This window comes from Pinus tabuliformis, chromosome 1_1, assembly GCF_031772625.1.
Source record: "Pinus tabuliformis cultivar Carrire ecotype Pingquan chromosome 1_1, CPIR1, whole genome shotgun sequence".
In the NCBI taxonomy this organism is placed as follows: domain Eukaryota; kingdom Viridiplantae; phylum Streptophyta; class Pinopsida; order Pinales; family Pinaceae; genus Pinus; species Pinus tabuliformis.
In genome coordinates this window covers 126,948,282-126,973,941 of record NC_142297.1, presented here as the reverse complement: position 1 = coordinate 126,973,941, position 25,660 = coordinate 126,948,282, and the positions used below count along the sequence as shown (strand labels likewise).

Here is a 25,660-nt window from a genome sequence, read left to right as displayed (position 1 = left end):
AAGGAGGAGCTAGGAGAAGGAGGAGGAGCTTGGAGCAAGAGCTTGGAGGACTTCATCTACAAGAGCTAAAGAGGTAAGTTCAAACCCCAAACTCCCTTGTTTTTTTGAAAAAAAAATTGTATTTTTCTCCTCCCTCTCCTACTCTTTCCCATTGTTTCTACTTGCTCCTTTATTTACAGGTTGTCCACCACCTATATCCATATTCCAAGATGGTGTTCTTTTGGCTTCTATGTATCATTCCACTCTTGGTTTTAATGATGGCAAGGGTGAGGAATAGAGGGGAAGAGGAAGGGGATGAACTTGGTCCTAATAGTAGTGACCCAATGTATGATGAGGAGGAAGGGTTTGAAGAGGAAGGGGATGAACTTGAAGGGGACACTGAAGCACAAGATGGGAAAGGTACATCAACACCCTTGTGGAACTATGTGATCAAACTTGATGGGGGAAAGGGTGGTGGATCTTACAAATTTGTGTGCCCTCATGGTTGTCATGGAGGAAAACCATATACGGGTTCATATACCCGTCTGAGGAGGCATCTTTGTGGGGTGCTGGACAGTGATGAAAAAAAGGGTTCTGTGGGGGTACAAATTTGCCCAAACATTTCAATTGAACAAAGAAGAAAATACATCCAAATAGAGATGGCTGCACAACAAAAAAACAAGAAACAAAAAACTCATTCTGAATCAAGTGCAACCTCTAAATTTGGTAGTTGCCCATCTCCTCATGGTACTTCTGCAACCTCTGGAGGTAGAAAAACAATAGGGGATTTCCTTAATGTTGCTGGGAGGGATGATGTGGATGGAAAGATAGTCCGTTTTCTTTGTGCTTGCGGTGTACCATTCAATGTGCTTCGCTCTCCCTATTGGCATGACATGGTAAAGGCCATCAATGAAACGATTAAAGACTTGAAATCCAAACCAAATGATATACGTAACGTTTAAAATTAAAATCTAAAAAAAACACACCTATGCTAAACTAACCCTACGACTACGCTAACACTGAAATTAAACCCAAAAAAACGATTGCGTATTTTGAATAGCACGACGGCGAAATGGGGAATGCTTTACCTGAGAACACACGCACTATTCCAGTTAAATGTCACGGTTTTTTGCAGGCCTGCGTTAAAATAGAAATCCCGACCCCGACAGAGAAAGATTGAAATGAAAAATGGAAATTCGATAGCACAGTTTGACGGCGGTAGGAGAAAAAAAAATCGATTTGGAACTTACCTGGACGCAGACGCAGTGATTTGAAAAAAATTGAATCGATTTTACCTGTTCGGCTTTCTGAATTTGATTCTCTAAGCGTGATTTACCTAGACAATGGATAACATATGGTGGTGGCGTTGAATCAATTTTGCTGATACGATGAAACTGACCAGCGTAACCCCTCAGCCGCAATGCCAATTTGTTTTAGTAGTTTGATATGTGATGAAATCGCAGGTGGGAGGGTGGCGTATGGAGAAACGACTTTGCTGAATGAAGCTTTCGAACGGATGGTGACCACGATGCAGCAGTGAGGGTTTATGCAGGTCGGTTGACAAATGATTTGTCTGCAAAATGTTGGACCCAGATCTGAAAAATCACTGATGCTTAGAACCCTTGGATAGCTGGGACAGAGGTCCTGCAAGAATAAATTTTCCTCCAGATCCCTGTAATCCTGCGAATGGTAAACAAAGAACCCGGCAGCTATACGCAAAGATTTAAAGTAAAACCCTTAAAAATTAACCTAAAATCACAAAAGAAAAAATTGCAGTAAACAAAATCAAAACCCTAGATCCAGCAAAAGAATTACAGATATGGCCCCTTGACAGCCTGATTCAGCAATAAGAACGGAAATATTTTAAAGAAACGAAAATTTCAGATTTTCACTGTGAAGAACTTCAGAAAATCTCTCATGCAAATTTAAAAAAAAATAAACCGAATGATAGACCCAGGATCAAATCCAACTGGGCTCAACACAAAATGCTTGCGGGAGTTGGCTGGTTCAGTCGAGAACTTCCCCGAACGCCCACAAAATTTCCTTCAATGATGTTTTCTGCACAACTCAAAACAATTGTCAATAAAGAGGGCAAAAATGCTGCTAGATCTCAGGAAGTAATGGAGATACCTGCCATTACTTCAGAGACCCTAACAGCACCCAAACCCCAGCAAGTGAACAAGATACCTGTGCTCACAATACTCTACAAAAAGCTATTATTAACGGCTGAAAATAACATATGCAGAAAATGAAACAATCTCACAGCATTTTAAGAGAGTAACACCAGCAAGATATGGACCCCAAAGTCTTCTTTTATTAACCAGAAACAGATTTACAAGAGAGCTTCTTCAGTGTCAGACTCACAGATCCAATGAATTTGAAATGACCACCTAAGACCCTATATAAAGGAGATGATCCCAACGTCTAGTTCGAATGATCCATGTAGAAATGATCTCGACCGTTGATGAGGATCAAGACATCTCTTGATCTCATCCGTCGATTTATTCTTTTAAAATATTATTATTTTTTTAAATTTTTAAATTTTAAATTTTTTATTATTTTTTATTTATTTCATTTTTTTAAATTTTAAATTTTTTATTATTTTTTATTTATTTCATTTTTTTTTTTATGGATCATCGAACTAAGCCTTTGGAAACATCACCTAGGACCTAGGACTTAGGACTCACGAGGGGATTTAAAACATTTTCAACCCTCAAGACACATTTCATGATGACTTTTTACAATTTACATCTCAAGGGGACAAACCCACTTAATACAGACCCTCACAAAACACCCAGTTCTGCGACACAACTATAATCTAGCAGATCAACACACTAGGATTCTCCTAAAGTTCTAATGACAAAATCCATCCCGGCTTTGGGGTCAGGTTTGAAGGAAAACTCTGCCGATCCATAGATCGGTGAGACAAAAAACCTCCCGGGACGTAGATTACCACTAGAAAGTTAGGTCCACCTAGGCAATTCACATACACGACTCATATCTGCTAAGATTATTTACAATTAATACATGCAGACTGGGTTTACAATTAGATTGATCAAGCTGCTGATGACTGCTGGATGGCACGGACACGCTGATCAGGCGCTGCCCTTTTATTGCAAAGAAAAAGGGGGTGTACTGCATGGGTAGTTGACCGGTAGAGGTCAACACACTGCAACTCAGTTACTGAGAAGTAACTGATCTTCCAACTCTGACATCTCTGTCAGGCCAGAAACACTCCTGATCTGAAGCTCCCTCTGTCACTGACAAGCGCTCCCTCTTTGACCTTTGCGTTGTTGCAACAACTCCATGCATCTTGCACCGTTGCACACCTCTCTGTGCCATCATGTACTGGTGCAACGCTCTCGTGCCTCTCGCACTGTTGCAGCCTGTTAGCCTCATGCTGTCCTGGGAATCTTGCACTGTAGCTCCCTTTGTCGCTCCATCCACATCTGTCTCTACTGACATCGCCAGTACTGCTACTCCACTTCGGGGCTCTCGTAGCAATGTCTAATCCAAGAGGCTGGGTACCTTGAGGATCCTGCCCCTCATCGCTTGTAGTCTGCCTGACTACAGCTCGATGTCTCCCCACTTCTTTTGAAGTGGCACATGAGCACTCATGGCACAATCATCGTCTGTCTCCACTTCCTTATCTGCCCTTGGTGGCGCTGCCTTGGTCTCAGAGGCCTCTCCCTTACTCTTCTTCCTTGGACACTAGGTCGCATAATGACCCAGCTCGCCATAGTGGAAGCATTTGACTTTGGAGAGGTTCTTCTTCTTTCATTCCTCCTTCTTGATTCTGATTCCATTGTCGTTGCTTGCCGCCTTGCTCAACCGTCTGTTCTTTTCTTGGCGAAGATCAACCCCCATTTCCTCCCAATCTGGAAGGGTCATCCTGCCTAGTATACTCTCGACAAACACCTCCCAGTCTTCTGAGATTGCATTCAGGTTTTTTCTCACCATCAATTCTAGATTTGGTGTTGCCCCTATGGAAATCAATTGATCTCAGATCTCCTTCAGTCGACCGAGGAATGGATCGATATGTTCTCCCTTCTTCATCTGGTATGATCGCAATTGATTTTCTAGTAGCATCTTCCTCTGCACGGAAGTATGCTGATACAACTTGGTTAGGGCCTCCCACATCTCCTGTGATGTGTTCTTCTTGGCAATATGTGGTACCAATGTTGCACGAAGCGGGAGCGAAGCGGAAGCGCGAAGCGAAGCGCGAAGCGCGGAAGCGTCATTTTCCAAAAATCTAGGAAGCGAAGCGTCCGCGGAAGCGTCTGCTATATATATATATATTTTTTTTATATTTTTTTGCATTTATACTCAAAACAAACATCCCAAATACCAAATTAATTGTAGAAGACATGAAAACATGCATATTTTTGCATAAATCAAGATAGATATGGCATCCATGATTCCATTGTAGTTACTAGTATGTACAACAATCATCTATATTCTAGCTATTACAAACATACATCATGAAAACCGACCAACGTAAATGCAGTAAGCATCAGAATCCCCTGGCCCTGCCTTTTGCTCTTTGGCACTTCTTGATTTCCTTGCACGCCCTTTGCGCAACATGATTATTCACTCACCATAATATCTTACAACAGTGACATGTTTTTTTGGACGCATTTTCTCAAGATCCGATAGTAATAATCAGCATATTGAGGACAGTTAAGTTCTATCTGTTTAAATGCCACCAGACAGATTGGTGATGAGCAACATTACATCATATTTAATATCATGTGGATCGCAATAGACGGTACTTACTGAACATCTTCCTCGCAAGTTGCAAGTATATATTCAATTGATTTAATAAACTGATATCTTATTCTATACGTAGGTAACGACGAAATTAGCACACTGCTGTATTTTTCAATTTAAAACAACCGGTAACCTGTTATGCCGCTCTTTCTTATGGCCTCCTCTCCTATCATCACTCGTCAATTTTAAGAATGAAAGCAGAGTGACTTTCGACGCAAGTGTTGGGATTTTAATTATTTTTTTCTGTGAATGATCTCATCGCTGAGACGGGGCTCAACCTCTCTCGTTCGTTTCTGGATAACGTGTTACGTAAGCATTTCAAATAATCATATTGTAACTTGCCTCGAGGGACTCTACGCGGCGTTCAACCGTTTATTTCTGACAATGAAATGCCTAGCAAATATTAGATGAAGCTGTAGGTAATGATTTTGCTTCTCAAAAACCAGGAATCGCTCAAAAAATGCGGAATCGCGCTTCGGGAAAAACGGAATCGCGCTTTCTTTGGCGCTTCCGGAACGCTTCCGTACGGGACGCGATTCCGGCCTAGGATCCGGGGGGGGGGGGGGCACTTCCTGCAACTCTGTGTGGTACTATATGATCCTTGACCCCATCAAGGATGATACTCTTAGCCCTTGCCATTGCATCCTCATAATTGTCGTTATTTGCCAGATCAACTGGGATAGCTATCATCCTCAAGGCGAAGTGCTTGACACGATTCCTGTCTAGTACAGTTAAGATTCTAGCCTTCCAGACTACGAAGTTTCAGGCTTCGTCCAGTCTGTCATGGTCTCTTACTCCGTGTAGTGCCATTTCGCTGCTCCTCTACTTCCCTCCTGGAAGTTCTCGGTATGACTCCTTTGAGCCTCGATTTCCCTCCTGGAAACCCTTCTGCCAATGTCGAGATGCCCCTCTCCAATCATTTGTGCAATTGCAACACTGATCTGGATTCCTTGGCTAGAAATCCATCTTAGCAACAACTCCCTCTACCTTAGCCTTGCCCTGTTAGGCACTGTTTTGACTACAGTACCCCACCAGCTCCACTCTGCAACTTACCCACAACCCTCTAAACCCCAACAAACTAAAGGTTAGAGCTCCTAGGCTCTACGCAAACCCGGTACCGGCAAATCAGCCTCCTCAGCCAACTGCGTTAGCCCTCTTGGCCTCTGCGTCAGCCTACCTTTGCCTCCCTCAACCTCTGCACTACCTCTTCTTGGCTCAATCTTGACGATGCAGGCACTGTGTAACCCCTTCCATGCAGCTACTCTGTTAGGAACAACCTTTGTCAGTCGGGACAGCTATTTTCTGTCGCTGTTGCTCTTTTCGGTTGATGTCGTCAGTTCTCTTATGATCTGCAACCACGCTCTGATACCATGTTGAAATTTCTAAGTCTGACACGTTAGAAACCCTTCATGCACTTTACTGATTTATCCCTACCTACTTGTTCTGTTAATTAACAAGTTATTTACCATGTAAATACTGAAAATAAATACAAGTACATGCTCATGTAATATTCCTAACCCAGAATATACCTCAAACCCCAGCAAAAACTCCAACCAAATATGTGCAATGATATAATAACCTAGAAGTCATAAAATAACAGTGGAACAGCATATAATAATGTAAACTGGAAATATAAGCAGATACACAAGAAATGCAGCGAGAAATGCTAAGCCATTTTGTTATACTGAGCAATAAAATGAGTACAAGAAGTGATTAGATAGATGGCACCTCGACTTGCACAAGGCAAGTGAAGAAATACTCTCAGAATGACAAGAATAGCCTCTCTTCGTGGATGCTGCTGTTGTGCTGCTGCTGCTGCTAGAAAACAAATGACGATTTGGGGCTGCTCCCCTCCTCGGAAAAATCTGAAACTCTAGATTCTGGCTCTACTCAAGAAACCCAGTAAAACCTAGAAAGCTTCCCTCGAATGGCCAACCCCCGAAAAGCACCCTCTTGGGGTTCTGCGCAGTTCCTCAATGCACTGCGCTGCCGCTGAAGAAAACCCCTCTAAACTTTGCCTGAAAAATTGCCTGAAACCCTGCCAAAATCCTCCAATGAGACAAGAGTTGGACCCCTACTTAACCTCCCAGCGTAAATCCTCCTGCAAAACCCCAATCCAACACTGCTACCAAAAAGAACTGCGTCCCTCTCCCAGTGCTGCGCAGTCCTCCAAAACGCTGCTAAAACTGCTGCTGGAGTGCTGATGAAACTATTGGTGAAACACCAAAGGTAATACCTTACCCGAGCAGGCACTCCAAGTCCCCTGAGGCTAAGGGTGAGATCTCCGAATGGAGACAATCGATGCACTAAACAGTGCTGCAGACTAGCTAAACAGCTAGCGTGCTCAGAAGTAAAAAAAACTAGCTCAAAATGTACATAACTGAATGATCCAAAATGAGGGAGCTCCTCTCTATTTTATAACCTTTGCCTCTCACAATCCCTAGGCTCACCTCCTCCTGCGTGATTCCCCTCTTGCCATGTGTTCTTCCCTCCTGCGCAGTCCCTCCATGTGTCTGCGTGGGCTCCATTTCTGCGTCCCCCTTTGGCCCCTTGGCTCCCCTTTTAGTCACAACGTTGTGCTACCTAGGAAGTCACTTTTTATTCTAAAGTGAGTTATGTCCCTCTTCCTCACTTTTTATTCACAAATAACTATAGAAGGCAAAAATTGAACAAAATCGAATATTCCAATTAGCCATTGTTAATTAGAAATATTACAGCTCAACACATTATAGATCATCAACTGAAGGAAACAAAACAAGCGCACAAGTGACACCGTTGTTTTTGGACCAATGTCCCCAGAAAAACCCAATGCGGGAAAACCAGTAAAGCTATCTGAGGGTTTTATTATTAAGCAGTTTCAGAATACAATTTGGGTGCCAAAACCGGCTCACCCAATAGAGAATAATCTTGGCAGTAGTACCTCTCAGTTGGAGACAAATGTTCTAGCTTAAACTTCGGATAAACACTCCGACAGCTCCCAGCTCCAATCTGCCCCACGAAAACCCCAGCGTCAGCCTTTAGGGACTATGTCAGCCCTTTCTAGCCCAACGTCTGCCCAGTGTCACCCTAGCTCACCCTGCGTTAGCCTCTGGAGGCACTGCATCAGCCCTTAGAGCCTCTGCATCACCCACGCTGGATCTCTGAGGCATTGCGCAGCGCCTGGCTGCCTCTGCGTGAGCCTTGGCTGCCTCTGCGTGAACCTCTAGCTGGTTTTGTGTCCCTCTGTCCCGGCTTCTGCGCTGATCCTTCTGATATTATCTCTGCCTCTCTGCTTCTGTATTCACTGCCCCTCAGCTGTAACTCTAATCACTCTTTTGATTTCCTCAGCAAACCCTGCCCCAGAAAATCGAAATCTTGATCAACTCTGTGTGTTCTCCAAGTGACCTTCAAACCTCTTCTTATACTTTTATCGTTGACAAATCAATGGCCGAGATTAATTCCCTAATCAATGGCTAAGATTAGATCTGGCTTGATCCATGACTTTTCGACCATTCTAACATAGTTTTATATTAATTCACATTATTATTTTATTTTCCCTAAGTTTGGACTTAGGAACTCCACTAAAAATATTAATTATTTTAATATCTCCCAGACTGTTTAGAATCTGCCCAAACCCTTTCTGGGTATTGGAGATCTCATATGCCTTAGCCTTTCCACCAATTTTCGTGGCTAGAGCACATTCGATGCTACCCCAAATCAACATAGAGGGCCTGCGTCATCCATGCAGAGGGCAATAGCAGTGACGCAGAGGGTCCCAGAGGCTGTGTAGTGCCTCAAGGGCTGACGCAGAGGGTTCTGAGGTTGATGTAGTGCTTCAGAGTTGCTAGTGAGGGTTTCGTGGGACAGGTTTTTTGAATCCCTGTTTTTGATTAGAGAGGTATTACTACCGATTGTTTTCTCTGTCGGGTGAGCCAGTTTGGCACCTAGTTGTACTCAAGGAAATACTGCATAATAAATAAATCCTCAGAATTGTTGCACCGATTTTCCCGCATTGGGTTTATCCAGGGACGAGTTGTCCAAAAATAACGATGTCACTTGTGTGTTTGCTATTTCTTTCAGCTGTTGATCTGTAGATGGTTGAGACCGTATTGTGTTTATTTCAATGTTTATATGTTTAAATAACTTGTTTGTAATTAACAAGTAGAAGAAATAAAGCAGAAGAATACAGATTAAATTTCTAATGGATAGATTTAGAAATTTCAACACCAGTGGAGGAATATGGACCCAGGTGGAAAAAATCATGAATGGGGTAGTTATGAATGGAAAGAGGGTAATATAAGCGGATAAGGGAGCGAAACCATGCAACCAAAGTCAAGGTTTCCCATGAAATAGCATCCCTATAGCCAAATGGTCAGTAAAAGAGATCCCACGGGACTAGAATCCAAGGTTAATACCTAAAAGGGGTCTAGGGGACAAGCACAGACCTAGCCCATTCTTTCTGTCGAATCCCCCCATTAATCCATGCTCAGAAGTGTCCATGATAAGAAAACTACAATATTCAATGTCCAAATGACAAGGCATAGCTTTAGGTTCGAGAGGCCCACCTTCAAATATACGATAATGGTAGATGGGCGAGAGACCACATGGCTAGCTCAGGTGGCGGAGAAATGGCATAATGAGCTAGCTAGTGGCTGCAAGGGGTTGTTGATGGTTGGTTGTTGGTTGAGGACCATCTTGGAGAACCATTCAGGAAGTCAAGTCTAATAAGGATTTTAGGATTGGGAAACTCTTGCATAAGGCATATTCCTCTAACCAAACCCTCAAATCCTCACCTCTTCATCCTATAAATATTTGCACCTTTCTTAACAATCAAGTAAGCTCTATTCTTAAAACCCTTTTAGGAAAAGGATTATTAGGGTCACTTCACATCCATTGGTTGATTCATCCTTCATAAGTGACCTTCTATATAATGGGTACCCTCCCATCGGTGAAGGTTTGTAAAGAGTAAGGAGTCTTAGCTGAGGTGACAGTGGGCTAATCCTCCATCGTTGCCCTTTGATCTAGCAGTTGTCCCTTTAGGAGTCCCTTTTATGCCCCTTGCTAGTTTGAGCGGTAACAATGTTGACGACTTAAATATTTAAAACTATTTTCTGCAAATTTTATATTTGGGTTATTACAGTGGTATCAAAGAAATATTTTCCTTGAGCAAAATCCCGAGAAATTATAAAAATTTATATTTGGGACAATATATCAGACCATTCCTTGTTTTGCCGTGAAATTTGTGGTTTGATTTGTGCAAATTTTTCATGGAGCTCATGGCTACAATTTTTGAAGCAATTTGTTGCTAAATTTATTTTTGGAACATTACATAAGGGAACAAGAGTACAGTTAAAGCACTTTCTTATTGTTGAAACCCCCCACTAATCCATGCCCAAATGTGCCCAAGAAAAGAAAGCATAAACATCCAATTACATAATGAAAAATCATACCTTCGGGGTTGGGTGGCCCACCTTCAAACATGCAATCATACAGATGAGGGAGGGCACACAATGGCTGGATCAGGTGGCAGAGAATAATAGCACATTGAGCTATCAAGTGGCTGTTGGTTGCCCGCTGAAGACAAATCTAGGAGAAAATTTCTCCTATATGTGTCACCTGTAGGTGGTGGGTAACAGGTCCTTTAGTTTCATTATGAAGAACCCTCTATGTTAGGTCAAGGTAGACTAATGTCCTGGGTCTTGAGGGTGCTCTGGGACATGTAACATCTGCTCTTGTTGTTAGGAGGCTCAACTCTCTCAATGCTACATCTGTTAAGCCATACATCTCTCTAAAAGGCTTGGTTACTTGTCAAGTGGGTGCCTTCAAGGCCTAGGCTACAATGGACCGTCTGACAAGGACAACATGAACTCAAGTGAAAGCAACCATCAATCAGAGACTAAGATCGTATATGCATCTAAGTGGGCTTGTTGACCACTGGAGTGACACCAGATGATTATATGAAGACTCCATGGACACTTGTACCATGAGATATCATCAATCAACAGAGGTTTTTAACTCTACTTCTATCTTCTCATCATTTTTCTTGTACCTAGATTTCACACCCTACAGGGAATTGTAACAGGCCTAGGATGTTGAGACTCGATCAGCAAACAAGTACACCTTTGAGTGTTTTTTTTATCCGGTTAATTATCCTTTCTTTTTCAGAGGTGGATAATTTTTTGGGTTTTTTCACTCATTTTTACCCGAAAGCCGGGGTGACGGTTTTAAGGTTGAGTCCCTAATACATCTTATTGTCTAGAGTCTATGTATATTACCATACTAGATCACACAAAAAAATTTGTGGAATTTGGCTAGGTCTAAGTAGGATTTTTTAATAATTAAAAATTTCCCGCAAAACGAGAATTTTAATTATTTTCTATGTAATGATGTAAATAAGTGGCTTTGGGAAATGTCTGGGGTGTGTGACTACCCGAAATTCATCTTTAGAGACCTAGCATTATTCTAGGACCTATTTTGGGGCTCAAAAAAATGACTTATAGTCCATCAAAAGCCGATTTTTCTAATGACAACGGCAAAAATGAGGAAAAAATTCAAAAAATTGAATAACTGGAAAAGTTAGAAAATTTTCCATAGTCAAAATAAATTAAATTTGGACATGGAAGTTACAAGAATATCAAAGGTGATGTAGCGGCAATGTGGGGCCACCACATGGAAGAAAGTCAGAGTCAAAGTTCCAAGTGGCAAGTCAAATGGTCCAACATTGAAATATTACATATGGCTAAAGTTCAAATAATTTTATTTATTTCAATATGTTGGTGCAAGTTAAAGTTTGTGGGGGGAAAAATAGTGACATGGCAGCCACATTAGAAAGACAAAGTCAACAGCCATTCAAAAGAGTCCTGAATTATCCAGTCAACAGGTGTAAAATTCAGTTTAAGAGAATTCATAAAGGTATAAGAAATGGTTCATGGATATGATAGTTAAAAGGGGACAGAACTGCCACATGGGACAGACTTTGTCTCCCACTTGTCCCCCACTAAAACTCATGGAGCAGTTAAGTTTATACGCAGCAGTTTGGGCATATTTTAAGCTCACGGATTTGGAAAAGTTTGAGTGGGGACAGAACTGCCACATGGGACAGCTCTTGTCCCCCACTTACTCTCACTTGTCTCCCACTCACATACATATCAGCCAATGGGATCAGCGCAGGGATATGTTACTGCCAGCCAAAAAGGATGATACGCAGCAGTCTACTCCAACCTATAGGCAGCCAGATTTAACACGTGTTTATCACCGTTTCATATGTTTGGGTTAACAACTAGTTGAGTGGGATATTTTTCCTACTTACTCCCACTAAGTTTCACAATTGTCTAATCAAAGTAATGCATATATCAGTTAAGGGGATACGCTGGCAGCTTAAGGAGATTTTTTATTGAAATCTACAGCAGTTCATTGGCAGCCTACAACCAGTAACTTAGCCACTTGGAATTTGACTTGCTAGCATTGGGATCTTCTCCCTTCCACTTGTCACTTGCACTCACATTTGGATTGACTCCCATTTGCCTATTTAAATGAGCTTTGGCTCTCAACTTTGTATCTTTAGAACAAGCTATTGGGCTTGTGGAGACTTTGCTGGATTTTGTATTCATCTGTCATGTAATAAAATAGACTTTGGGGTACTATTGTGTTGGTGTTCTCCTTCCATTTCTTGAGGTGATGTTATTTCAATTTATGTGCTTTACATTCTACATGTATGTTGGATTATGCTAGTTATCATTTTGCTACTTGTTTGGATTAATGTATGCAAGCTATCTTGTATGGTTTTTGGGTTAGAAAAATACTCTAGGAAGAGGAGCACTAGAAGATTTTTGGTGAAATCTCTAGCCTTCTCTTCCAAGTGCGTAGAGATATTTAGATTTGGTTGAAGGATTTACTTGGGCGTGGGGTAGCTCTCCGATAGACGAACTAACTCCCAAGATCAAGAATAGAAGGACCCAATCAGTTTGCCTTGAGGATCTCATCAAATGATTTTGAAAGAGGGAGTTTCCTTTCCTCTAGCTTATTAAGATCACATAAATTTAAATTAAATATTTTTCTTGATCAATATCTTGTGGTTTCAAGGATTTTATTTGCTACCTAGAGCATTTCTTTAACTAGACAAGTATGGAGTTCTACTTGCATGTCTTGATCTAGTTCTTGTACACTAATTGTAGATTATCATTTTGGCTATTTCATGTCATCTTTGTCTCCATTTTAGGATTGCTTTGCTTTCAATTTTTGAAGCATTCTACTTTTGTTTTAAGCAAAATACAATTTCATTTCTTAAAGAGTAAATACTTGGAAGACGCTAGTTGTTTATGTATTTCATGCTTATCTTATGATGATTATTGCTCATATCAGTTTTTGCTTATAAATCTTAAAGAAATAATCTATTTAACTCTAATAATTCTCCTAGAAACTCACATCTCGTTTTAACTTAACTTTTCATTAGGGACACCCCCCCCCCCCCCCAGCTAACCTAGGAGATAGCGTAAATGGAGAGAGAAGAAATTCACTGTGACAACCCCTTCTCTGAGTTCCCTGCTAGCAACCACACCTTGTGGGGTTGAAGGCTTTTCTCACTGACTTGTAGGTAGGTGTAGGTGGCAGGGTCAACATCTTTGGCGCTGTTGCCGGGGACAAGTTTTCTTGTACCTAGGAAATCGACTAACCTTTTGGTTTTAGCATTTTTAAACTTTAAATTTAGATTCTTGCTCAAGTGGCGACTTCACTCAATCCAAATTTTGCAAGAGTCTCTACTAGGAGAAATTCAAGTGGTCTAGTTAGCCCCTCTCCTAATCCTGGAAGGGTTTTTAGAGAGAGGTTGAATAGACTTTCTCGTAGTAGAGCTCTTGCTAGTCTTGGGCAAGCAGCTATTTCTAATATTCATTTGCTTTTTTAAGGACAAGTAGAGCCTAACATCATGAATGATCTTTTTGCTCCTTGTGACTTCACTAACATAAATGGCTATCCTCACAATATCCTTGACAAGGCTATTGAAAAGTTGCCTTCCTTTCAAGGTAACAATGCCATTAGTGCTACATTACATGTGAAAAACTTTAATATTTGTATCTTTAAATGGTGTAACACTGCTAATTATGAGGATGTGAAGGTGAGACTTTTTGTTTTATCTTTAGAAGATGATGCTCTTGATTGGCTCACTGAGCAACCTGCTAACTCATATAACTCTTTACAAGGCATTCTAACTGCTTTCTTAGATAAGTTTGGAGAGAAGAAGAGACTACACATGATCCTAAGGAGTTAACCCAACTCATCAAGAGTATGGATGAAAATCACACCAGTCAAATGAATTTTATCCAAAATCGATTAGTGGCCATGGAAAGAAATCAAGGTGGGAGATTCCCAAATAGAGGAAATGATAGATGGCAAAAGAGAGGACCTCCCAATGACCATAGGCCACCTAATCCACTCGAATCTACAAAATTAGTTGATGATTCCATGCCTTATTGTAGACCTTGTGATGACATACATGATGAACTCGCTTGTCCTTATGCAAGAAGGATCCTAGAAGGAGATATGATGGGAACAAGTGAACAAAACAATGTAGTTGGAAAAGAGCATCATTTGTCTTTGGAAATTTGGATGGGAGTCATGGAGAGTAGTCAGAAGGTAAATAAAAAGTCTCCATCCTCCTATAGTATAAATAATTTTGAAGATTTGGATAGGATCACTGAATTATATGGAGAGAAGCCTTCATCAACTTAGATTTAGAGATAGCCAAGGATATGGAAAGGGGAAAGAATAAAGAAAGAAATCATAGTAGAACTTTCACTCCACCCACATTGATGTTGAATATTGACTTGGGAGGATGGATTAATAATGCTAAGATTTCAATTCCTGTCGCTGAAATCATGAAGATTCCTTCCCAAAGATATAAATTGTTGAAAGTCATTGATGCTCCTAATAGAAGAGAAATGCCTAATTTTTCTAAGGATAGATATGAGGATGCCACTATCACTCTGCGTAGTAGTGATATGTGTAGAGATAACAGAGACCACCAACCTTTTTTCATCACAATGTTGGTCAATGGACAATGGAATGCTTTTACAGAATTGTATGTTTGACTCTGGGGCATCATCTTGTGTCATGACTTAGAAAGTCATGAATTAGTTAAATTTGAGGATTTCTAAACCCTACCACAACATTTGTGCAATGGATTCAAAGATCATTGAAGTGTGTGGTTTGATAAAAGATCTTCAAGTCCACTTAGCTGTACATCCTAACATTATTATCACTATGGATATTGTGGTGATTGATGTCCCTGATGCTTGGGGGATGTTATTGTCTAGAAAGTGGGGAGTTGATATTGGGGGTACTTTGCAAATGGATTTAAGTTATGCTACCATCCCTAATAGTGAGGGCGTCATGTTTAGATTGGATAGGGAATTGGAGAGAAAGTTTCATATAGAAAATCCCAAGGAGCCTCATAATGAAATTGTGTATGAATCTGATAACTTGGGAAACTATGCTATTCTAGTTAATTCTTTTCCTCCTTTGGACAAGGAGGTGGATTGTAAGAAAGATGGAGTTTGGCACATGAATTTTGGTGGTGCCCATTCTAGGTATGGTAAGGGTGCTGGAATTGTCCTTACCTCCCCTCTTGGTCACATATTCAATTTTGCCAATAGATTGGAATTCGATGCAACCAACAATGTAGCAGAGTATGAGGTTGTATTGTTGGGCCTTGAGTTGGCAAAAGACTTGAGGATTCTGATCTAGTCATTCTTCAAACTAAGAATCAATTTTCATGCAAGAATGATAGATTAAAGAAGTATCGAAATGTTGTTTGGGATAATATGGATTATTTTGATGCAATACACCTTCAAGCAATTCCTAGGGAAGGAAATAAACAAGCTAATGAGTTGGCTCTCGCTGCATCTACATTACAGCTTGGAGAGAACTTGGTGGATGATAAAATTAAGATGGAGATTATCTTTAGGCCATCAGTTCCTAATAATATAGAGCATTGGCAAATCTTTAATGATGAAAGCTAGGTGTTTCGTTTTTTAAATAATATGGAGGAGTTTTTTGAATTTAAGGCTAGCTACAAAGAGGAAGGATGTGATCATGAGGAGTGTAATGTGGTGACAAATCCCACTCCTAGGAAACATGTAGCCTTGGAGCAAGTGTTTGACAGACAGGATGCATCAAAGAGAAAAGATGATAAGAAAATTGACCCAGGGGAATTCATTGAAGTGAATATCGGCACCCCTCATGACCCAAAGATTATTAAAATAGGCAAGGCTACCAACGAGCAAGAAAGGAAGAATTTGATAAATTTACTTCATGAATATAGAGATGTTTTGGCTTTTTCATATGATGAGTTGAAAGGTTATAGGGAAGATGTTATGGAACATACTATCCCTCTTAAGGATGAAAATGCCAAACCCTTTAGGCAGAAACTTTGGAAAATCAATCCTAAGTTAGCCCCCTTGGTGCAAAAGGAACTGCAAAAGATGCTTCAGGGTGGTATTATTGCTCACACTAGGCATTTCACATGGTGTTCAAACTTGGTTATTGTGAGGAAGAAGAATGGATCAATGAGGCTATGTGTAGATTTTCAAAATCTTAATTTAGCTTGTAAAAAAGATAAGTACCCTTTACCTAATATGGAAACATTATTGCAAAGGGTAACAGGATCTGGAATGATGTCTTTGTTAGATGGATTTTCAGGATACAACCAAGTCTTGGTGAAGAAAGAAGATAGACATAAGACAACATTCACCACACCATGGGGTACTTTTGAATATTTGAGGATGCCTTTTGGATTAACGAATGCTGGACAAACTTTTCAAAGGGATATGGACTTTGCCTTTAAGGGTCTAATTGGGAAATTTATTGAGATCTATGAAGATGGTTTAATTGTTTTTTTCTAAAAATGGAATTTCCCAATAGGCCACCTAAGGAAAATTTTTGATAGGTGTAGGGAATATGGAATATCCTTAAATCCTGCTAAATGTATTTTTGGAGTGACTGAAGGGAAGTTGCTTGGTCACATCATTCAAAGGATGGGATCAAGATTGACCCTGAAAGAGTTGAGGCTATACAAAAGATTCCTTTGCCTCATAATATTAAAACCCTTCAATCCTCCTTAGGAAAGACTAATTTTCTTAGAAGTTTCATTCCAAATTATGCTGAGATTGCCAAACCCATCCAAACCCTCTTAAAGAAAGATGTTAAGTTTGTTTGGGGAAATGAGGGTAGAAAAGGTTTTCGGAAAATAAAGGATTCTATTGTCATAGCCCCTGTTCTAGTAAGCCCTGATTATTCAAAGGAGTTTTTGATTTTCTCTTTTGCATTTGAAGATACTATTGTCGGGGTGCATGAGCAGCCTATTGCTTTTATGAGTAGGTCCCTTCAAGGGTCTGAGCTAAAGTATAGCACCATGGAGAAGCAAGATTATGCTTTTGTCAAGTCTCTTAAATAGTTCAGAGTTTATGTGGGGTATTCTAGGATAATTGCATTTGTTCCCCACTCTGTTGTAACTCAGCCACTTGGAATTTGACTTGCTAGCATTGGGATCTTCACGCTTCCTCTTGTCACTTGCACTCACATTGGGATTGGCTCCCATTTGCCTATTTAAATGAGCTTTTGCTCTAATCTTTGTATCTTTAGAACGAGTTGTTGGGCTTGTGGAGACTCTGCTGGATTTTGTATTCATCTTTCATGTAATAAATTAGACTTTGGGGTACTATTGTGTTGGTGTTCTCCTTCCATTTCTTGAGGTGATGTTATTTCAATTTTTGTGCTTTACATTCTACATGTATGTTGGATTATGCTAGTTATCCACTTGTTTGGATTAACATATGCAAGCTATCTTATATGGTTTTTGGGTTAGAGAAATACTCTAGGAAGAGGAGCACTGGAAGATTTTTGGTGAAATCTCTAGCCTTCTCCTCCATTGTATAATCTAATCCCTTGTGATCGCTGACATCTTTTTCCAAGTGTGTAGAGATTTTTAGATTTGGTTGAAGGATTTACTTGGGCGTGGGGTAGCTCTCCAATAGACGAATTAACTCCCAAGATCAAGAATAGAAGGCCCAATCGGGTTGCCTCAAGGATCTCATCAAACGATTTTGAAAGAGGGAGTTTCATTTCTTCTAGCTTATTAAGATCACATAAATTTAAATTAAATATTTTTCTTGATCAATATCTTGTGCTTTCAAGGATTTTATTTGCTACCTAGAGCATTATTTTAACTAGACAAGTATGGAGTTCTACTTCCATGTCTTGATCTAGTTCCTGTACACTAATTGTTGATTATCATTTTGGCTATTTCATGTCATCTTTGTCTCCATTTTAGGATTGCTTTGCTTTCAATTTTTGAAGCATTCTACTTTTGTTTTAAGCAAAATACAATTTCATTTGTTAAAGAGCAAATACTTGGAAGACACTGGTTGTTTATGTATTTCATGATTATCTTATGATGATTATTGCTCATATCAGTTTTTTCTTATAAATCTTAAAGAAATAATCTATTTAACTCTAACAATTCTCCTAGAAACTAACATCTCTTTTTAACTTAACTTTTCATTAGGGACCCCCCCAGCTAACCTAGGAGATAACTTAAATGGAGAGAGAAGGGATTCAGTGTGACAGCCCCTTCTCTGAGTTCCCTGCTAGCAACCACATCTTGTGGGGTTGAAGGCTTTTCTCACTGACTTGTAGGTAGGTGTAGGCGGCAGGGTCAACAAGACCAAACTTGAATGCTTTTTTTTCAACGAGACCAAACTTGAATGTTAAGGGAATGTTAATATCTTAAACAAGGATCACCTTCCGATAATTAACTAGGCAAAGTCCTGTAAAGGTGTTCCCTTCCTTGATAGAGGGGGATAATGTTCAACCCTATTAGGTGTTTCCAACTCTCAAGAGGAAGTGATAGTTCCAAGGTCAACTCCTCAATCAATAGGTGTTAGTGTAAATGTCTATAATAATGGAGAGGAAAAGGCTAATGGGGAACTCGCTGATGGGGTGTTTACATCTTGAGTCTATGAATGTAAAGGAGGGAGCAATTATGGAGGTATGAGTTACACTGCTCGGCCTGCTTTTTCGACCCCTCTTGTGCACCTTTTACTTCTCCTTGATAATGCTTTATATTACCACATATAGCTAACGGGCTAGAGCTTGCTCTTTATGATAAAACATCTATATTACCCTTTAAGATGAGACAATTTATCACTCATTACGGTTAGGACATGAAAAGGTTCCTTTTGATGTAAAGGAGCATCATGTGCTCAAGAACTGGGTGATGGCTAATGAGGAGGGTAGAGCTCATTCTAGGCTTTATCCACGCGCTAATTTATATCTAGACCACATTTTTCATTTTGGTTTTCTTCTTTTGTTTTGTTGTGTCCATGATATGCTTTTTCAATCTTTTAGCTCCGTCAACATCTAGGGCAATAATTTTCTAACCCTACTCAAGGAGTGTGAACATGTGGGTGCCAAATCCCAAAGAACCATGACAAGTTAGACCTGAAAAATGGATACTATATGGGGCTTGTAAATGTGTAATGGAAAGTGTTAGGTATAGTATAGAGGATAATGACCATAGTATCTCAATTTGGGTTTTCCAAGTAGTGCCCCTCTTATAATTGTAAGCCCTCAAGGGAGGTCCCATTAGACTAGGGCTAAGAATTAACCCTCCTGGTAAGGTGAGAGAACAGGTTTATAGTCATGATCGGTCAATCTTCTAGATCACCACTTTATGCGTACTAAATGCAAAAAACAAAAATGTTTAACCACCCAAATGCAAAATGATCAAAGTACCTTTAGAATAATAGTCCACCTTCATGGAAGTGGTAATGTTGGATGGTGAAAGGAGCATGGCTGGTGCAATTGGTAGAGGGACATGGCATATCGTTGTCAAATAGTGGTTGTCAAGGGTTGTCGGTCGGTTTGTTGGCTATCAAATGTTGGAGAAAAGTTCTCTCCTATGGGGTTTTTCTATTTTGATGGGTAACAAACCCAAAGATGGGATGTGCATAGAAGGAAGAGATGGAATGTGTTATGTATGAATTACCATAGACATGCAGCATTAATCAAAGCATCCTATTTGTGTCCATCCTAGATAGTGAAAGGAAGGCCTCAAGGATAGTTACACTAGACTAGGAGCAAGAGATAGCATGGGAACAAGAGTACGATCAAAAGTGGTCCATGATCTAACTCATCCCGTGATTCATACTAGAATGTCTTTAAACATTAAATCAAAGCACTTGAATGCAAAATTTTTTAATGTACTTTATAATATATGACCCACCTACATCAGATGAGCTGGCTAGAGGAATAAAACACTTACCTGAGCATGGATGAGAGGCATCTGAGGCTAGCTATCTTTGTGTAATATCCCAAATAAAATTTTTCTAGATAGTTGTTTCAGAAAATTTGTTGTTAATTTAATAGAGAATGTGCACCATTATGAACCAAAAAACCAACAACAAAATTGGAAATATATTATGTAATTGAATAATAAACAAGACAAATATGCAAAATAACTTAGCCTTATTTTATTAAATAAAGAGTACATATAAAATTGGTAATGGCGGAGAGAATGGCCACCAAAAGAAATTTGTTCCAATACTGCATTGGGCCTCCAAAACTAAACTGACCAATCAATATGTTGCAACCTGTGAATCTTGAGTGGATTCACCAAGGGAGAGAGCTAGGTTCTTGCCTACTCTCACTGAATCACTTGAGGGTTTTCGTCTTGGGCCAATGATAGCAAAGAACTGAATTCTCTGATCTATACCAAAGACAAAGATCCAAACCAAGATGTCTCCAAATGAACTCTTCCTCCCCTTTTATAGATCTGATGGATAGATCTCCAAGTCTCTAGAAGCATCTTGTTTTATTATTTTATTGTTATTCTACAAGCTCCTCCATTGGGCCTTTTCCTCCAATTAATTATTTTTCCTTAATTAAATGATTAATTAAAGTTATTTTTAATTAAGGAAAATGGTAAATTGCCCACCATACTCTCTTTGACCACTTGAAGTCGCTTCTCAGCATCCCATCCTGTAGATCTTTTCGTTCCGGTTCCAATGAGTTATTACACTAAGGTGTTCCATCAAATAATCTTCACGGAATGCCACCTCGAGCATAATTAATTAAGGTAGGCCCCATAATAATGCTAATTTTTTTAAAGTTGTCGACACGCAATAGAACGAAAGGCAAGTTGTGCTGATGATGGAATATGCCAAGCGAATGCCATCGGATCCCATAAAAACTCCTCAAAACTCCCACGGGTCCCCGATGATGTAATTCTGCTTCTATGGCCTGACCATCACATACCTTGGAAACCCATCCTGGCTATACTATAGAGGAAAATAAAAATGGGGACATGACACTCTGGATCATCATAGGGCTGCTAGTTGGCAAGTTGAAACAATAGGAGAAATTGTTTCTCCTAGTGGTTTCCCACATGGGTGGGTAATAAGTCTGATACATATTTTATGGGTTGTGGCAGATATAAAATGCTCCTTCTTTGGCATCATGCATACACGATGTCACATTTTAGGGCATGTTCCAAATCATGAAACTTCCCTACAACTAAATTTGTTTCAAAATGCCTACCTGTCCTATATAGGTGGGGAAAGAGGCCTTTATTTCATCTTAACTCTAAAATAATGTTTTCACAATCTCACTTGTTTTTGGTTTGGCTCCTTGTTTTCCCATTTTAGCTACTTTCTTTGCTTGATTTTATTTAGTGGAGTTTATTCTCTAGTATATTTTGTTAGATGTTGTAGGAATGAAAGTTAGAATCACATTTCAAAAAAAATACTTATATTTTCAATTTTTTGGTAGTATTCCTTTATATTTTATAAGAGTTTATTCCCTTAATAGTATTAACAAAGCATCTGATTTTTTGTATTTTTTAATGTTAGTATGTACTTTATTGTTTCATAGCATGATTTGCAATTATTTACCCATCTACAAGGCTTGTGGATTTTTTTCCATTCCTTAATTATTGTTTTTGTTTATGCAATAGGTCTGGGCGAATCAATGTTACAATGTACAACTTTGGCTCCCCTAGAGTTGGAAACAAAAGGTTTGCTGAAGCATATAATGAGGTTTGTCATCCTTAGACTTTAATCTCATCTTCAACTCTCTAATATCAGTATTTTTCAATTTATTCTAAGATATGTTTCCATGCAAATGTTGCACATCATATGTTGATGACTTAGTACGTGCATTATTACCATACAAATTAGCACCTTTAACTGAAAGCCCCAAATAATTGATTCTAGTCTTATGAAACTTAGGAGGTTGGCCATTGTCATCTCACCAACACACCCCTACACTTCAGAGTCAAGAAGGGCTTCTTAGTAAAAGAGGTTTTCCGTATAGGTTAATTAGCCTCATTTTGTGTAGTAATGAGTGGGAGTAGAGAAAATCTAGCCACCGTGTCAGTGAAAAATGATTAAATAAGATGGACTTGGGCTATGGAGTCACTTAGACAATTTAAGAGTGCAGGTCAAGGGGTTATATGAGGCCATGTGACGTGTTTGAAACACCTTGACTTTGTTCAATGATAAGTGTGGAGACTAGAATTTTACAAGATAATTGAGGGAAAGGGTCACGTATCATCCACTACTCAAAGTAAGTGTTAGGTAGCCCCTTAACACAAGATAGTTAAAAACACAACTAATCTTGTCATGTAGAGTCTGTAATGTTGTGATCTTTGAAAGATAAATGAGTAGATAAGATAAGATAAATGTATTATTGTATCAACATCATACATGCATGATTTTGCCTAATGTCGCCATTGTTCTACCAACAAGGAACCTGTTTTGACTTGTTCACTGAGTTTTATGAAGTAGCCATTGACACCTCTAATTGGAAAGCTAGAACATAGCATGGGCTCCCCTCATCAAGTTGAACAATCTAAGACCATGTTGCTTTTTTGACCACTGAGACCTCTTTGCATTGGGAATCGTGCACTTCCTCTAGAAACACAAAAGTTGTCAAAAGGGAGATTGCCATGCATGAGAGCTTCTTGAGGATTAACACACCAATAGATCATCAACGGAAGGAAAAACATGCACACAAGTGACACCATTATTTTTGGACTAATGTCCCCGGAAAAAACCCAATGCGGGAAAATCGGTGCAACTATATGAGGGTTTTATTATTAAACAGTTTCAGAATACAATTTGGGTGCTAGAAATGACTCACCCAAAAGAGAATGCCCTTGGCAATAGTACCTCTCAGTCGGAGACAGATATCAGCCCCAATCTGCCCCATGAAATATCCTAGTGTCAATCTCTAGGGTATGTTAGCCTCTCTAGCCCAGCATCTGCCTCTCGGGGCTTTGCGTAAGCCTCTGGAGGCTCTGTGTCTCCCGCGCTGGCCCTCCTCAGGCTCTGCGCAACCCCTGGCTACCTCTGCATGGCCTCTGGCTGGCTTTGCGTCAACCCTCTGCCAGCTTCTGCGCTAATGCTCCTGCTACTATCTCTGCCTCTCTATTACTTCATTCACTGCCCCCCAGCTGCAACTCTGATCACTCTTTCGATTTCCTCAGCAAGTCCTGCCCCAAAAAATCGAATTCTTGATCAACTCGGTGTGTTCTCCAAGTGACCCTCAAGCCTCCTCTTATACTTTTCTCGTTGACAATTCAACAAGAATGATTAAGTCCCTAATCAATGGCTAAGATTAGATTTGTCTTGATCCATGACTTTTGGACCATTCTAACTCAGTTTTATATTAATTCACATTAATATTTTATTTTCCCTAAGTTTAGACTTAGGGACTCCATTAAAAATGTTAATTATTTTAATATCTCCCAAACTGGTTAGATTTTGCCCAAACCATTTCTGGGTATTAGAGATCTCATGCGCTTTAGCCTTTCCACCAATTTTCGTGGCTAGAGCACATCCGATGCTACCCCAAATCAACACTCCCTCTGAGCGAGGACTATGCTCTAGTAATACTCCTCATTGAGCATCACCCTGATCATTCGGCATCGGTCCTCGCGCTGATGCTAGGCCTGCTGCCCAACATCCTCTGCACTGTTGCATCAGGTACTGCTACCCATGGCCCTGCCACTGCCGCTGTTGCATCTGCACTACAACCCCTCTCATCATGCTGCATCGTGTTGCCCGTAGCACTGCCACTGCTAACTACTGCACTGCAACTCAGTCACTGAGAAGTAGGTAACTGATCTCCCAACTTTGACATCTTCGTCAAGCCAGAAACACTCCCGATGCTGAAGCTCCCTTTGTCACTGACAAGTGCTCTCTCTCTGACCTCTACGCTGCTACAGCATCTTGCACTGCTACCTTACGTTGTTCTGGGACTCCTGCACTGTAGCTCCCTCTGTCGCTCCATCCGCATCCGTTGCTACTGACATCCGCCAGTCCTGCTACTCCTCTTCGGGGCTCCCATAGCTAGGTATAATCCAAGAGGTTCGGTACCTCGAGGATCCTGCCCCTCATCACGCGTAGTCTGTTTGACTACAGATCGATGTCTCCCCACTTCCTCTCAAGTGGAGTATGAGCACTCATGGCACAGTCATCCTTTGTCTCCACTTCTTTCCTCGCCCTTACTGGCGTAGCCTTGGTCTTAGAAGCCTCTCCCTTGCTCTTCTTCCTCGGACACTGGCTCGCATAGTGACCTAGTTCCCCACAGTGGAAGCATTTGACCTTGGAGAGGTCCTTCTTCTTCCGTTTCTCCTGCTTTCCCTCAAATGCTAGGGAAGCATCCTCTTTTTCCTCCTTCTTGATTCTGACCCCCTTGTTGTTTCTTCCCGCCTTGGTTAGCCTTCTGATCTCTTCTTGACGAAGAGCCTTCCACAGTTCCTCCCAGTCTAGAAGGGTCGACCTGCCTAGTATGCTCTGGACAAATACCTCCCAATCTCCTAATCCTCTGAGATTGCGTTCAATGCGGTCCTCACCATCATCTCCTCATCCGGTGTGGCCCCTATGGAAGATAGTTGATCCCAGATCTCCTTCAATCGACCGAGGAAGGTGTCTATTTGTTCTCCCTTCTGCATTTGGTATGACCGTAGCTGATTTTCCAATAGCATCTTCCTCTACACGGAAGTATGCTGATACAATTTTGTCAGGGCCTCCCACATCACATTTGTCGTGTCCCTTTCAACAATATGTGGTACTACATGGTCCTTGACCCCGTCAAGGATGATGCTCTTGGCCCTCGCCATTGCCTCCTGGTACTTTTCGTTCTCATTTGGGTCAACTGGGACCGCTATCATGTTCAAGGCAAAGTGCTTGAGACGATTCCTGTCTAGAACGGACAAGATCTTGGCCTTCCAGACTATGAAGTTTGAGGCTCCGTCCAGTCTGTCCTGATCTCTTATCCCGTTCACTGCGATTTCTCTCCTCCTCTTTCGATTCTTCCGAGTCTCTACTTCCCTCCTGGAAGTTCTCGGTGACTCCCTTTGAGCCTCGATTTCCCTCCTGGAAATCCCTCTGCCAATGTCGAGATGCCCCTACTTCGATCGTTAGTATAGTTGCACCACTGATCTGGATTTCTTGGCTAGAAATCCTCAGCAGCAACTCCCTCCTCCTTGGTCTTGCCCTGTTAGGTATTGTTCTGACCACAGTACCCCACTAGCCTCACTTCGCAACTTACCCACAGCCTCCTATGCCCCAACAAATTGAAGGTTAGAGCCTCTAGGCTCTGCGCAATCCCAGCACCAGCAAAATCCGCACCTCCTAGCCACGGGCGTCAATCCTTCCTCACTAAGAAAGATGACTGGGCACTGCGTAGGTCAGGTCTACTCCTCTCTGCTACTGCGCTGATCCTCTTCCCAGCTCGAACTGATGACGTAGGCACTATGTCAACCCTTCCTTGCTTCTTTTTTGCTAGGAACAACTTCTGTCGCTTGGGACAACTGTTTTTGCTGTTGCTGCTCTGCTCAGCTGATGCCCTCAGTCACTCTATGATCTGCAACCAC

The 25,660-nt window shown here is 40.7% G+C and overlaps 1 protein-coding gene across 3 annotated transcripts in view; it reads left to right on the top strand.

The window, feature by feature from the left end:
- LOC149211970 (putative triglyceride lipase) overlaps nucleotides 1-25,660 on the top strand; it is a 532,620-nt gene that overhangs the window by 383,945 nt on the left and 123,015 nt on the right. For all 3 annotated transcript variants that reach the window (XM_089391636.1, XM_089391634.1, XM_089391635.1), the window contains exon 14: nucleotides 21,734-21,815. In XM_089391636.1, coding sequence (XP_089247762.1) covers nucleotides 21,734-21,815 — 82 coding nt within the window. The remainder of the gene's footprint in view (nucleotides 1-21,733; nucleotides 21,816-25,660) is intronic.